Source organism: Daldinia vernicosa (assembly GCF_022497035.1).
Source record: "Daldinia vernicosa strain CBS 139.73 unplaced genomic scaffold F5Y00scaffold_2, whole genome shotgun sequence".
Classification (NCBI taxonomy): domain Eukaryota; kingdom Fungi; phylum Ascomycota; class Sordariomycetes; order Xylariales; family Hypoxylaceae; genus Daldinia; species Daldinia vernicosa.
This window is the reverse complement of record NW_025953918.1, coordinates 1,130,484-1,145,118: the sequence shown is the minus strand read 5'-3', so window position 1 is coordinate 1,145,118 and position 14,635 is coordinate 1,130,484. Positions and strand designations below refer to the sequence as shown.

General features: G+C 48.9%; 4 protein-coding genes across 4 annotated transcripts; 2 read left to right on the top strand and 2 right to left on the bottom strand.

The window, feature by feature from the left end:
• Positions 1–14: 14 nt before the first annotated feature.
• On the bottom strand, positions 15–1,130 carry F5Y00DRAFT_224199 (uncharacterized protein). The gene is made up of 3 exons (XM_048005971.1): positions 785–1,130; positions 529–631; positions 15–319 (listed from the first exon to the last, which is right to left on the bottom strand). The coding sequence occupies exons 1-3, from the start codon at positions 1,003–1,005 to the stop codon at positions 152–154; spliced, it is 492 nt and encodes a 163-aa protein (XP_047869925.1). The 5' UTR covers positions 1,006–1,130; the 3' UTR covers positions 15–151.
• A 1,010-nt stretch (positions 1,131–2,140) lies between these two features.
• F5Y00DRAFT_63968 (glycoside hydrolase family 51 protein) lies at positions 2,141–3,921 on the top strand. Its single transcript, XM_048013944.1, has 2 exons — positions 2,141–2,433; positions 2,497–3,921. Exons 1-2 carry the CDS (start codon positions 2,327–2,329, stop codon positions 3,893–3,895), a joined length of 1,506 nt encoding a protein of 501 aa, XP_047869924.1. The 5' UTR covers positions 2,141–2,326; the 3' UTR covers positions 3,896–3,921.
• Positions 3,867–7,124, bottom strand: F5Y00DRAFT_224193 (WD40 repeat-like protein). Its single transcript, XM_048005970.1, has 6 exons — positions 6,892–7,124; positions 6,751–6,767; positions 6,453–6,616; positions 5,072–6,280; positions 4,585–5,016; positions 3,867–4,534 (listed from the first exon to the last, which is right to left on the bottom strand). Exons 1-6 carry the CDS (start codon positions 6,936–6,938, stop codon positions 4,511–4,513), a joined length of 1,893 nt encoding a protein of 630 aa, XP_047869923.1. The 5' UTR covers positions 6,939–7,124; the 3' UTR covers positions 3,867–4,510.
• A 2,328-nt stretch (positions 7,125–9,452) lies between these two features.
• Positions 9,453–10,629, top strand: F5Y00DRAFT_250600 (DUF1751-domain-containing protein; the record flags this gene model as incomplete). The annotated part of the gene is made up of 2 exons (XM_048009749.1): positions 9,453–9,829; positions 9,903–10,629. 2 exons carry the CDS (start codon positions 9,453–9,455, stop codon positions 10,627–10,629), a joined length of 1,104 nt encoding a protein of 367 aa, XP_047869922.1.
• Positions 10,630–14,635: the final 4,006 nt, after the last annotated feature.

Genomic DNA, 14,635 nt, shown 5'->3' with positions numbered 1-14,635 from the left:
GGATTTCTTCCCGTCGAGCTAATAGATCTCATCATAATCCAACAGACACAGGCAACGCCCAACTATCCAAACAATCGAATTAGACACCGCCCCCCCCCCCCCCCCTTCGATCTTCTCTACCGCCGCCGCCAACCTAACCGCCCATGCTGCTTCACCGAGCCTCCTTCCTACTCGAACGACCAGGCGTCGAGCCTCCCGGCGCGCGCGAGGAATCACTACCGCCGCTGCGGTGCGACTTCTTGCGCGCGGACTGCGGCTGCGGCGGCTCCTCGAAACCGCATAGCATGCGGGTGTAGCGGAGCCGGGTAGCCGGTATGCTCTGGGTGTTTCTTGTTAGGGGGGGCGAATAAATACACGAGACTGGGACGTAAGGGAGCGGAAGTAAAAACTGAGAGAAAGAACCTAGGAAAGGAAATGGTACTGGGATGCAAGAGTACAACCGGAGCACAGGGGATGTGAATACTGGTAGTCTTTACAATGGTAGGGAGGAAATAGGGGTTGTAAGAAAGAAGGAAAGGGGGGGAATACCTCGTTGTCCCGCTGCGCTGCCATCATTAGTAGTTCCGGGCTATCTAGAACTTGGGCGGCTACGCGGCGGCGCTCGAGTACGGCGTAGGGCTCGTCTTTGCCGCTGGAGTTGAGACGGGTGTGTTAGTTTGTATTCTATATATGTATGTATGTGTGTGTATATAGTTGTACGAATTCTCGAGTGACGTATACGAGCAAAGGGGAGAGGAGTAAGTGTCACTAGGTAAGTAAGTAAATAAGATAAGAGAAAACATACCCTCCAGCCCGATACTTCCTATTCCCCTCGAGACCCCAATCGCTACTAGCATCGGATGACTCGTACGGATCCTTCCCCCGAGCCTGTCGGTCCCGCATCTCGGCCGTGAACTCGTCGTCCGGGACTCCAGCTCCAGCTCCAATTCCAATTCCAACTCCCACTCCCACTCCCACGGCTCCGCCAGGGGTGTAGCCGCCGGTGGGAACGTGGTGATTGCTCATTATTAGATTAGATTAGAAGACTAAACTAGACCAGACCAGACCAGACTAGACTAGACGAGAATGCTTTAGTCCCCCACTGCTCTGGACTCGGAATATAGGCCTATGTATGTATGTATGTATGTATTGGTGGATATTTTTTTTAATTTTTTTTCTTGGGAAACCGGGGCGGCCCTGGCGAAGCTAATGTGCGTTTCTGTTCCTTGTCTCGGTATGCTGGAAATGTGTCGTCGGTCAGTAGTAGTAGGTAGGTAATGTAGGCGGTTTGCGGTTTTTGTATATATGTACCTAATATATTAACTACTAGGTACGTAGGTATGTATAAGACGGTTTAGTTTGTGATAAGTGGTCGAGGAGCTTGACCCAATGAGGGTGGTTTTATGGGGGGAAAGGGGGATGTCGAGGGTTAATTGATTAAGTCGTAAGTAAGGTGGTTGTAAGTAAGGTAAGGTAAGGATGTATGTATGCATGTACATAGTGTAATGAAGTAGCAAATAGCGAGTAACAAGTAGGTTAGCTGGTAGCGAGTAGCGAGTAAGTGTGTAGCGAGTTGGCAGTTGGCCCCGGCGTCTAATATTTACCTAAGACATATACATCACACTTTCACACTTATCTAAACCTAAGCCAGATACTGTAGTAGTTCCTTCCCGCGGTGCCGGGTACGTGCTGCGGGTTTGATGTGGGGGCAGGTAAGTTGACGTACATAATTTGGTACTTGGGGAAAAGGTATCTTAGGTAGCCGCGGGGTAACGTGAGTACTGACCGATCTGATCTGGGATTGGGATTGACAAGGAGCGAGCCGAGTTTCAATAGTTGAATACATTAGTAACCTGTGCATGTATGTAGTTACATAATGTATATAAGTACCTACCCTATTCACCTTAACTATAAGAAATGTTCATCTCATCCAACTATCTCATCCAAGTATCACCTTGGGAGTGTAACTACCTAATATCTAACATCCCGGAAAATCTATAATAAACTATTGATTTCCCATTCTGACCTCCTTCAAAGCTGAGCTGAGCCGCGGGATCAAACAAACTCCTTGTCGCGCCTCATTATGCGCACCAATCGGGACTCCCACGGGCAAGATTCTCCCGAATGGGACAACTTTCCCGTACCCGCTCCGGTCTCCGCTGGACCCTGATACGTGAGGGGAGAGGCGCGTAGCGGAGAGCCCAACGACAATATGAATAGCAAGTGAACCCGGACTGGAGAGGAGAGGATGTTTGTTCTTAAGACCCTTTCTCCTATACTCTGAGTCTGAGGCCGTCAAAAAGGAAAAAGGGGAACAATATCCCAACAGACAAACGAATAAACCATAATGACCACCTTCACCAAGATCGCCGGAGATGAAACTCCCCTCATCGAGGTAGACGCAGCCAAGCGCCTGTCTAAGATAGATCCTATGACATATGGCGGCTTTACCGAGTAAGGGACATTCATATTCGGTATATAACAACAAACAACATGGCTAACAACTGAAAAACTAAGACACATGGGCCGCTGCATCTACGGAGGTATCTACGACCCATCCAACCCGCTATCCGACGAGGACGGCTTCCGGACAGACGTGCTCTCGGCTCTCCGCGAGATCGACATCCCGGTAGTGCGGTACCCAGGCGGCAACTTCGTCGCCACGTACCACTGGCAGGACGGCGTCGGGCCCCGCGAAAAGCGGCCCTCCCGCCCGGAACTAGCCTGGCTCGGCACCGAGACCAACCAGTTCGGCACCGACGACTTCATGCGCTGGCTCGCCAAGCTCGGCGCCGGCAGGCCCCGCCGCGTAGAGCCCTACCTATGCCTCAACTTGGGCACCGGCACCCTCGACGAGGCCCTCGCCTGGCTCGAGTACTGCAACGGCACCCGCGACACGTACTACGCGAACCTGCGCCGCGCCAACGGCCACCCCGACCCCTACCGCGTCAAGTACTGGGCCCTCGGCAACGAGGTCTGGGGCCCCTGGCAGGTCGAGCAGATGACCAAGGAAGACTACGCCAAGAAGGCCGTGCAATGGGCCAAAGCCCTGCGTCTCCTCGACCCGAGCATCGAGCTCGTCCTCTGCGGCCAGGACGGCCAGAGCTCCTGGGACCACTACGTCTTGCACGAGTGCGTCGGCTGGGTCGACATGCACAGCATCCACATATACACGGCGTCGAGCAAGCACCTGCACAACGCCACGGCGCCCCTGGCCGCCGAGCGCGCCATCCAGATCACCGCCTCGCTGATCGATCTCGCGCGCATCGAGAACAGAGTCTCTCCCGCGAAGCCGCCCACGCGCATCTGCTTCGACGAGTGGAACGTGTGGGACCCGGAGCGCGCGCCGGGCGACAAGGGCGCCGAGGAGCAGTACACGCTATCCGACGCGCTGGCCGTCGGGGTGTGGCTGAACGTGTTCGTGCGGCAGAGCAAGTACGTGGGCATGGCGAACATTGCGCAGACGGTTAACGTTATCAGCCCGCTTATGACGCACGAGCATGGCGTCGTGCGCCAGGCTACGTGGTGGCCGCTGCTGCTGTTTAGTAAGTATATGCGCGGCTGGACTGTTGCGACGCACGTGCGGTCCGGCGCCTACGAGGGGGAGACGACGCCGGCTTGGTTACAAGGGACGCTGGGCGAGACGGGTGCGCCGTGGCTCGATGTTAGTGCCGCTCTTGGGGACGATGGCTACGTAAACCTAGCCGTTGTCAACATCAGCGAGACGGAGGACTTCGCCGTCCAGCTAAAGGGTGTTGGTGCCGATGTGTCTGTATATACCGTGTCTGGATCTCAGGTCAGTTCGACGAATAAAGAGGGCAAGGAAGAGGTTAGCTTGTCAGAAGGGAAGTGGGATGGTCAGGGAAAATACGCGTTTGCAAAGCACACCTTCACATTGTTGAGATGGAAGTCGTAGAGCTGACCTAGGCTAGGTTTGAACGACATAATAGAATTATCTGACATGACTCTCACAGTTCGTACGCTAACACGGATTCGCTGTGGATGCCGGGTGCAGTGCTTATACAAAAAAGGACAATCCGTTGGCTTATGTATACCCTGGAAAAATGCCTCACCCCAATGCTCCTAGCTATATGATAATAACGCCTCGCCGCCTCCAAGATAGCCAGACATGCCGATTCGATACCCAGGAGTCTTCTCCTCGTTTTTGTCATAATAATCAGTAATGACAGTCCCCGTAGTAGCTCCATGACACCTATCGCGACGATTCGTTTCACAACCTAGAACGGCTGTCCTTGATTTCCCCAAATCGTTACCAGTGGTATTTGGACCCTGCGGTACTAGATCATAGATTCCATAGCTTCGTGGGAGCTAGTTATTGCACTCGAAAATGCTGTATGATATTGGTATGCCTTCAGTAGCGACTTTTCGCTATCAGCAACCAGTCGAGGCCTTGAGCCGACAGATATATCCTGATACGTTATGATAGTCGCTATCATCCCACCGATAACTGGGATATAGCGTGATTCTATGCGTTTGCTAGTGGAGGTAACAGAGGTATAATTGTAGTCTATCATCGGAAGTTGATAATAGCGAGCTGGCTTTTTTGTTAGCTTAGGGCTAAATAAATTAAGTATTGTGACTTACCCGGCTGTTGACTCCATAAGCAAGCTTATGACCTGTTACATCCCATTCTAAACAATGTTCATCCTCCTTCTCCGACTCGGAGTTCATTCGTGGGCTAAGCCAACCAGGATGGGGCGCTCGGCTCCAACTTGCCCGGGGAATATTGCAGTCACCGACCTTCCAGATTAAAATCTTCTCGATCGTAGCCACAGCTATAAATGCACCATCGGGGGTAAACGCCATCGAAACGATTGGCGAATCCATGGTCATGGAACATTTCGCTTTCCCGTTAAGAGCCAGGGCGTTCCATATAAAAATAGCCCCGTCTTCGCCACCAGAAGCCAAGAGCCGCTCGTCATCCGGGGGCGTCTGCTGCAAGGGCTGCCAAGCTAACGCCGTGACCGCATCGTAGTGAGCTTCTATCTCACGCCGTTTACCGTTGCTGTCCCAGATCTAATAGTGCATCCGTTAGAAAGCTGTCGAATTTCGTCTGGAGGGAACTACTTACGTCGATAAAACCCTTCTCCCCACAAGTAGCTACCAGCGATGTCTTCCAGTCAAATTGGACTTGGGTCAAGGTATCACCTTCGCGAGTGTCGAACTTTCGGATTTCAGCAATTTCCCCATCAGCACACCGTAAAGCCATTAATAAGTCACCACCACCTATTAGAAACTCGGATTCGCTAATCCATGCAGCATCAAGCGGCTCCGAATCAAGATCGTGTCGTGGGAGGGAATATGTCAGTGTATTATTCGATAAGGCATGATAAATAGTTATTAAAGCGCCGCCGTTATCTGGTGCGATGCCCAAGATAATTGTATTATTAGGATTCCAGCGCAATTTAAAGACGGGAGGTTCGGCAACCTCGAAACGTTGTAGATGAGCACCTTCGTAAGTCCAGAGGTCAATTCGAGCTTTCGAATCCGAGTCTGTAGCGATAGCAATAGTAGACCCGTCCCAATTCCAGGCCATGGCAGTAATTGTGGCCGTAGACTTGATATCGTCTTCGACTAGGGAGTGGAAACTTGGAACGGCGCCATTCACGTGACCATTGAATGCAGGGTCGGTTGTGGCTCCACGAGAAACGTTCCAGATGCGGGCTAGCGCATCGGTTCCAGCAGCCGCCAAGATGGTGGGATCTCGGGGATGCCACTGACAATGCAGTAGCACAGGCGCGTTCTCGCCATTGATTCTTGCCAATGCTGTGGTAGGTGAAGATGTTGGCGCATCGTCGTGACCAGAGCCTAGGGGGATAAATGTGGTTTCGGTAGCCAATTCCTGGACTTTGTCGACCTGTGTGCCCTGGTCGGGTCCGTCAGTTCGGGGAGTTGGTGTTGGCGCCTGCTCGCCCTCTTGGGGGGAAGGGTAAGCATGGTTGTCGTCGTTCTGCCCGTCAAGTTCCATCGGAGTTGTGGCTGCATCCACCCCATTTTCGTACCCATTACTCAGTCTTGGTCGCTTAGCTGGGGAGCCATTCAGAAGCGCCGTTTGTGATTGCCTTTCAATTTGACGCTTTCGGTTGTTTTCTGCATCAATACCGGACGTAGTTGTTGTTGCAGCTACTGTTTCTGTTTCTGCCTCGTCATCCTGGTCCATTTCCTCCGTTTGCTGCTGTTTCTCCTGCTGGTGAAGCGGTGGACCTGCAAGTTGCAGTGGACCAAAAATACCTAGTTGCATCGCCTCGGCCACTGCCGCCGCGGTGGCATCACGGGATAACTACGCAGAAGAAACCTGTCAGTGCCCATCTGGCCGAATTCTAGACAAAATTAGAGCAAATGATTTTTTCTTTCTTTTTGACTCCATCACAACCCGTGTTGGAGACTTGTTGCGCGCAGTGCACCTCACATAGAAGATAGTTAGGGCGAATTCAGTTTTTACATCCACATACCTGTTGCGATTGTGCATGCTCTCTTTCTAACGAGTTATACAATAGACCCTTGTTTATGACATTGACTAGCGCATGACTTTTGACATGTTGCGCGAAAGGTAGCTGTCGGTGAGGTTCCTTGACCTGCCACTCTTTTTGGAACTTGACGGCTGTCTCTCGATAATCTGCAACCTCAGGTTAATTTGACTGCGGCCGTCTATAGCAACGTCACCGCTGTGTGCACACACATACACACTCACACATCATCGCATAGCTTGAGATGTGTGAGGTGCGCGATGGCGTTATGAGAAACACGTACTGCCTTCTATTAAATATCTGCGATTTCATGTCAATGACCCGGTAGAAAGCGACGGCACAGGAGTAACGGGGGTACGGAAAAAGGCACAAGGCACCTTGGTGTGTGAAGAAAAACGGAGATACCCAAGTGAGAAAAACATACCTCCAAATCAAGAAATTGACTCGGTCAGAGTCTAAATACTCCTTCATGGTCGCAAACAAGGGGCTATATGAAGGAGTATGATGCTACAATATCTAATAGATCGAATAGTGGTGTCCGTGTACGGGGATAGGCGGTATTTTGATCTCTTTTTCATGAGGATGGTGAAGGAAAGAAGACAACGAGATTTTGGTTGTCAGGCCTTGAATGATTGAGATGCATCCACGGGCAGGGGCTAAGCTACTATGGTACTGCCTTCCTAGTAGATCCAAGCCAAATCCATCTTAGTACGGAGTGCTTAAGTACATACCCTACACGCCGTTGCTACTAGTTGGGGGAGCTACAGCCTACCTTGGTACCTACAGGGTATGTATGGAACTACCTAAACAACTTACATATGTACCTAGGTATCTACATATTGGATGTATGCAGGTATATTAGGTACATTATGTATGTACTACCTAGTGAAGTACAGACGGCGACCGACTTTAAAATAAAACGCCTAAACGAAGCGTTATCAACGTAGAACCAGCGCAAACGGCTTACACATTTAACTCGCCTAGGTAGTTAATTTACCTAGCTACCTCATAACAGCGTACGGGGTCGAGAGTTGAATTGGAAATCTCTGAGAGTGAGAGTGCAAGGGGCCTGCTTCGGGGCGACTTTGATTGTACAGTGTAGGTAGGGCTGTTGCTCCGCTGCAAGATTTTGACTGGACATTAGAGGTATGTACTGAAGTCGATTTATTAGTCGAACCCTCTCTGAACCCTTTCTCCCTCAAAAGGGATTTAAAAAGGACCCCCATTTTTTACATAGTACCATGCAAACAGTCTTGATCAAATTGCATTGTCAAAATACATACATAGCTCTGCTGCATGTTACTTAAATGGAAACCCTGTCCGAATCAGGTTCGGCATCGTAGCTTTCTTTTCATCATACAGTGTGTCTCAGTGTCATTCTTTGACCACATCTTGTTGATGATCCACGCGGTAGCGGTAGGGCGTTTCCTGGTGCTGCAGGTGTTTTGTCGGGTGGGAGGGATGGATGGAGAGGCTAGACTCTATTCTGCTAAGGAGACAAGACGGCTTAGCCTATGAGGTAATTTTCCTTTGAACAATAGAAACGACAGCGAAACTCCAGACGGCTCCACAGGTAATTGCCAGGGTTTATCATTTTATTAATCCGTCATCCTGGCTTGGCTACCTTGGCTGGGGTACACCCGGAAATTCGCAATCGGAGAGGATCTAAAAAAACTGAGATCGGTCGTGCTTCAATGCAATAGGAACACAATAAGGAAATATACCGGCATTATAGTAAGAGTTTTTTGTCTATTATATATGTAAATAGATCCGAAGGTCAATACTAATTCTATATTTCAGCTATATAGATTTCAAGCATGTATATCGTAATAAGTATAAAGGAAGTTTAGATTCGGCCGCCTCTACATAGAGCTGAGAAGAGTACGTACCAGAGAAAGTCGTAGCGTACCAAGTTTAGGCGAGAGAAACAGACGATCTTTCAAGACTTTACCATCCGACTAGCGAATCGCCTTATCCGCTTGAGGCTTAGTGCATTGAAAATAGCATTGTGCCTCTCCGGCATCACCAACAATCCCTACCATAATACCTACCGTAATACCTACCATAGTAAATATACGACAGCGCTAAAAGTTAAAGATGCTTACACTAGGTTAGTACAGGCGAAGAGGAGATAGAGAAAGTTAGTCCTATTTTACTTCCTCGAAGCCTTTTACCATGACCGCAAAATCCGCAATAGTAGCATCACCTACCGCCCAAAGCACACGAGACTTAATATTCTTAAATGGTTCAATGGATTATCCTATTATGAAGCTGCAAATCATATACATACATACAGCAGCATACATACCTGTATGCATGTGCCTGCACTAGGATGAGGAGGACGTGTAATCTATGGGTTCCACGAGTTACACATCATCGGCTTTTATCAGTCGAAACCCTTTCGAACCTTGCTCCCCTGCAGAAAATTCGTGGCCCTAGAGGCCGGGGCTAATCTATCTTAGGTACTCGGTACTTTATTCAGGTCACGCACACGTATGAATCTCTCTCGCTCCCGGATCGGTAAAACCGGAGGCGGATGGATGGATGAATATTGCGTGCAAGTATCTATAGAGACTTATCTAAGGGTCTATCTAAGAGCTTGGCCATGTTAATAACAGCTTGAAGCTTTGTTTCGTATCGTGTTGATATGGTATATGTACCTAGGTACTTTTACGGTACCTGACCGGAGGCAGGAAGCGGCACATCCGTGAAGGTTAATTTTGATGTTTTTTCCATTTAAAGCACAGGGCATCCATCCTATCTAGTGTAATATACCTAAAGCTTGGCTACCTCTCCTTGCGGAAGGGGTCGCTTACTAAGAATCGTGGCTGACGGGAAAAGCACTGGCCACATCAGCCGTTACCAAACTAGGTTAAGTCCACAACCTCGTACCTAAGGTGATGTGCGGCTTCGACGCGACCCCGAAAAACCGACATCTCTCAAACTCTACCTCGAAGCTCAAATTCCTATATCCAAACCGCCGTCATGCCTCCGCGACTAAACATCCCACCTGTCACCCGAGTGGTACTTGTGGTGTTGCTTCTACAATCCGTCTTAAGTGCTGCCGTGCGCTACCGCCAGTGGTCCGCGCATTCTGAGATCGTCGTCGAATGGCTGACACTCATACCTCAACTATCGCTATTCTATCCCTGGACGTTCTTAACGGCTACTCTAGTTGAGAACAATATCTTTACATTAGCGATCGCTGGTCTGACCCTTTATCATGGAGGGAAATACTTGGAGAGAGCTTGGTCTTCAAGGGAATTTGCTAAATTTCTACTTGTGGCATCCCTGATACCCAATACTTTAACTTTTCTGACTCTTGTCACACTGTTCACTATCACTCGCAACGAGAGATGGACGTAAGTCCCGTTCCTCCCCGGATATCCTAGGATTTTGTTACATGCAGCTAGGAGTGCTAACAAGAAAATTCAGGTTGACAACTATTGCTGGCACGATACCCCTTCAGATCTCCTTTCTTGTCGCTTTTAGCCAACTCGTTCCCGCGCATACCGTTACTCTCTTCCGAGGTGTTCTCTCTTTGCGCGTACCGAAGTTTCCCCTCATCTACATCGGCATTGTTGCCGTGTTATCTTTGACTCCGTTGCTCACGAGCGCTTCCTTGTTCTTATCCATATTCGGTCTCCTTGCTAGTTGGACGTATTTACGATTCTATAAGACGATTTTCCCAGACCTTGATTCTTCGCAACCGGCGTCTATGCGCGGGGATGCGAGCGAGACGTTTGCCTTTGCTGAATTCTTCCCGGGACCAGTTAAGCCATTCGTTGCCGCGATTACCGAGCCGATTTTCAACCTGTTGGTAGCAATGAGGATATGCACGCCTTTCTCACAGGCTGATATATCCGCCGCGCAAGGAGGTAACTTTATACAACGTAGCGGTCATGGAGGTGTTAGGGCTGAAGCTGAAAGACGGAGGGCCTTGGCCCTAAAAGTCCTTGACCAACGTCTCCATGCTGCAACTGCGGGACCCAGTAGTGGCTCACGAAGTCAATCACAACCTCCTAACCAGCCAGGCGGCTCGGGGGTACATACGCATCAGCAGCCGAACGCTCAGGCTGCGATGACATCACAGCCGACCACCGTGTTAGGAGAGACGAACTATAATCCTGATCATGATCATACCGATAAGAGCGACTCTTAAAGCGTTTAATTTTCTGCGGGGGCTGGCGGGGGGCTCTCGTGTTTGGATCCCGAAACACCCCCTTTGCCTTATGTCCGAATACGCGTGTATTTCTACTTTTGGGAGCACTTGCGAGTTCGGAGTCGGCATTAGAGGATGAGGCATCTGGGTTTCGAGTTTAGGGAGTGAAGTATCCCTAATTGAGCAATATCGAGGTGCCGGCTGCAGTGTAGTTCACATGATGGCCGGATAGCTGTCGGGTTCAGTTTGGCTGTTCAGCAAGCTACGGTTAAGATTCCCGTTTGGTTTTGTCGAGGACTATAAACCGAGCTTGACTTACAGCATTATATGTCAATTCTACGATAGATATAATATCAGCACTGCTTAGCATTTGGGTAATACGATATGTCATCACATACCATACTGTCCACGTATATGATTTACAGTATACCACCCACAGACGGATATATGCTGTCGCGTAGCATACAATAGCCTAGAGTATCGTACAAACTCGCTCCACTGGAATCCTGCTTCGCAATAAGTTTAAGAACAACGAATAAAGGGGGTAGGCGAATATATATACTTATATATATAATAGTTATAATTATTTAGGAGTCAAATACTATGTCTTTAGTTTATATAGTAAGTGCCTAAGTAGATTAGCGGTTTCCACAAAAGAAAGGGAACAACCGTTAAACAATCTTTAGCCAATATTTCAACGAACTAGGGCTGTGCCGAAGCCATGTCTTACACATATATCAATCACCAAGCCCACAAGACAAGAGGTGGATTCGGCAGTAGAGAGCTTTAAATTGCTTAATTCATGATGGGTAATTCCTCCCCCTATATATATATCCTCATATCATAAATACATATGTCTACATGTACTACCATGAGACGACTTCGGAACTGTTGACGACTGTTGAACACAGAAGAAATCCTCTTGTCTTAGTCAGTACTATAGTAGGTTACTATGTACCTAAGTGACGGCGTTTAAGTCCTCACCTAAGCTAAACCCAATCTAGACCCTGTCTAATTCGTCTAAATACGGATGTCTAAAACCCACCTGCAGGTAGCGCAAAAGGTTAATACCTGTAACGTGGCTCTGAGATGTGGCATTGTGGCTTGCCTAGATCAAGTCGGGCGGGTTGCACCAAGAGTGGATCCTAATAATAGTGGATAATATGTGGCTTATACCGTACGTCAATTTGGGGAAACCTCAAACAGGTACACATCCTTGGACATTGACACCCTTGGACATTGTCTCATCATAATCGGTTTCCACTGCATCTGAGTACAACCGGATCGGCTGAGTACATGTGCACACGTATCGCTCGAGTGTGAGTCGCACCGCACACTATCCCCGAAGCCATTCAGGTCCATTACATGTGACTTTGAACGAGTGTGCAAATCGGCAAATCTCACGCTTTTCTCTTCGGGAGCTACGCTGTACAATGCAGAACATGCAGAACATCAATGCAATGAAGAGTGCTTACCACAGTACACTTGTACTTTAAAACGTTTCGATCCGTGTAAGCCCCTGTACACTCCGAAAAAATCCTATTTTCTCTGGCTGTCCGTCTCCTACGCCAGCTGTGCTAGCGGAACTTGGGACAGTCCGCCCTCTCTTCCCGTCCACCTTGCCCAACCCACGGGCTTTACTAAAATAATACTAAAACAAAGACGGCCATGTTTCAACCCACATTCCTCCTTCTCTAGCAAGCAGCAAGCGAACGCCGCAAACCAACGTCCACATATCTGCTTATATATCTGCTTATTTCGCATAATAGTTCATGAACAATACCTATAGGTCGAGCTTGCTCATCGGTCGGTAAGCGTCGTCCCTTTAACCGTTGGCTGGCTAAGCATTTGCAAAGTCACAATATCAACTTTAGAGTTGCAGATTGAGGGAATACAAGCGCCAAATGCGGTAGAAGATTTGGTGAGGTTCTCTCTAACTGAGATGCGGCGAAAAATCTTGCTCTATTCGTACTCTCGCCTAAGCAAAGTAACGAGGCGGGAATGCATATATATGCCAAAACAGCAGGGGTCTAACCCCATATCAGCTGCAATATGTAGGCAGTATAGTCCGTGGCCGATCGGTTTTGCTTGCTTGCTTGTTTAATGCTAGGCCGTCCCGAAATAAATCGCTGCCACCATCGTCAGCCCGCGGAGCGGTCATGATGAAAAGGCGCTTGCAGATTATGTACGTACACATGGGGCTAGGTAACCTACCTACTTCGGTACGTGACTTATATCCGGAGGTGTGCCAGGAGAAGCCCAGGTGTGCCTAGGCGACGCAGGACAAGTACATACCCTGTGAGTTTTAAAGCACACCATCATCATCATTACTAGACCACCGGGGCCCCGATGCAAGCAGGCAGGACGGTTAGCCAGGGTTGACAGCTCCATTCACACGGGTGGTAGGGTGATCTGTATCTGGAGGTGTGGCACGTCAACCGTACGGACCGCTGCTCTCTTGGCGAATAATAGCCCACGCAACCAACGGCTGCATATGCGCGAGATGCAGCACACATATCTAGCGCTTCGTACCTTTGTACTCTTCATTCCACTGGCCTTAATCTGGCTGAACTAATAATAAAGGGTTGGACCGAAATACGGTATTGAACCCGCATATGTAAGGTATTAGGTAGGTATATGGATGTACATAAATGGGCAATGGGAAAAGTCACACCGGCTACGACACGCCCCCTCGACCGTTCCCCCCTCTTCTCCCACTCTTTTATTAACTTGCCTCTCTTTTCCTGGGGCGCTTCGAACCAACTCGCCCATTGTGCAACCATAGCTGCAGTATCATCCGTCCACTCCCTCTCCATTGATAGATCCCAACACCCACTCCGTGGACACTTATGCCGGGCAATCACATATTGCATGCGTTATGTACTGCGTGCAGGTCGCGGGAGAAAGCTTCCTTTTAACTGCCTGGCGATGACGATCACACAAGTAGTGATCAGCCAACCGGCCATCTTCCAAATGATTAATCAATCTAAGTAGATTATCGAAAAAGCGACACCCTGACATCCCGACTCATGAACCCCATGAATAGATAATCCTGTCCAAGGACCATTACTAAACCCCACTCCCCCGACTTGCTTTTCGAAAACTACCTAATGCGTGGCTGCGTGGTTGCGTGGGTAGCGTGTTGACTAAGAAAGGCACTCAGGGTACTCAGGGTACTCAGGTACTCAGGTACGCGCGATGATTTCATAGCAGGCTTGAAACATGGCTCTGATAGGGTCGACTACCGTTGCTTAATGTGGTAGTACCTAGTACCCAAGTAGGTAAGTTAGGAGGCCCAAGGCGGAGCAGGGTAAAGTTGACGAGGAAAAGCCCGAGGTGATGAAACAAATAAAGTAGTTTAGTAAGGTTGCGCGGTTGAAGGATTCTTCGGGAGGGACACTATGACAAAGTAGGTAATAAGCCCCAAACAGCATTTAAAGGTCACGAACAGATTCCAGCCCCTTCTTGTTATGACACGTGGGCTTTCTAGAAGCGCGTTAGCGCCAACAACAACACTACCTCAACGGGAATGGCCACCATGGTATTATCTTTCTCGTTTCCCCCAAATCTGAGAAAAATTGGTGCCACATTGTCGGTGTTTCTTCACCCTCGATCTTCGGGAGATGACGAGATTGGTCGCTTGGCTATTCCCACCTCAATTTCCTTGCTGACACAATCCGGTAACAAAAAAAACCCATAATAGCCTCGCAAACCTTTGTCCAGTTTTTTTTTTTTTTTTTTCTTTGAGATGTTACCATCCATCACCCACGATTATTCAAACTCGTCAATATTGGTAGCGTGTCTCTGGTTTTGACCTTGGGTAGTTATTCATGATTCGACATTCAGATATAAGCTCAAGGACGGGGATGATATATATGAGCTTCCGCATGATTTGCAATGACGAAAACTCGGCAATGGCAAGTTACTTGATGTGTTGGTGACCCACTGTTTCGAGTTGACCAATACTGTTAAAAGTACGTCTGTCCAACAACAGGTTCAAAATATG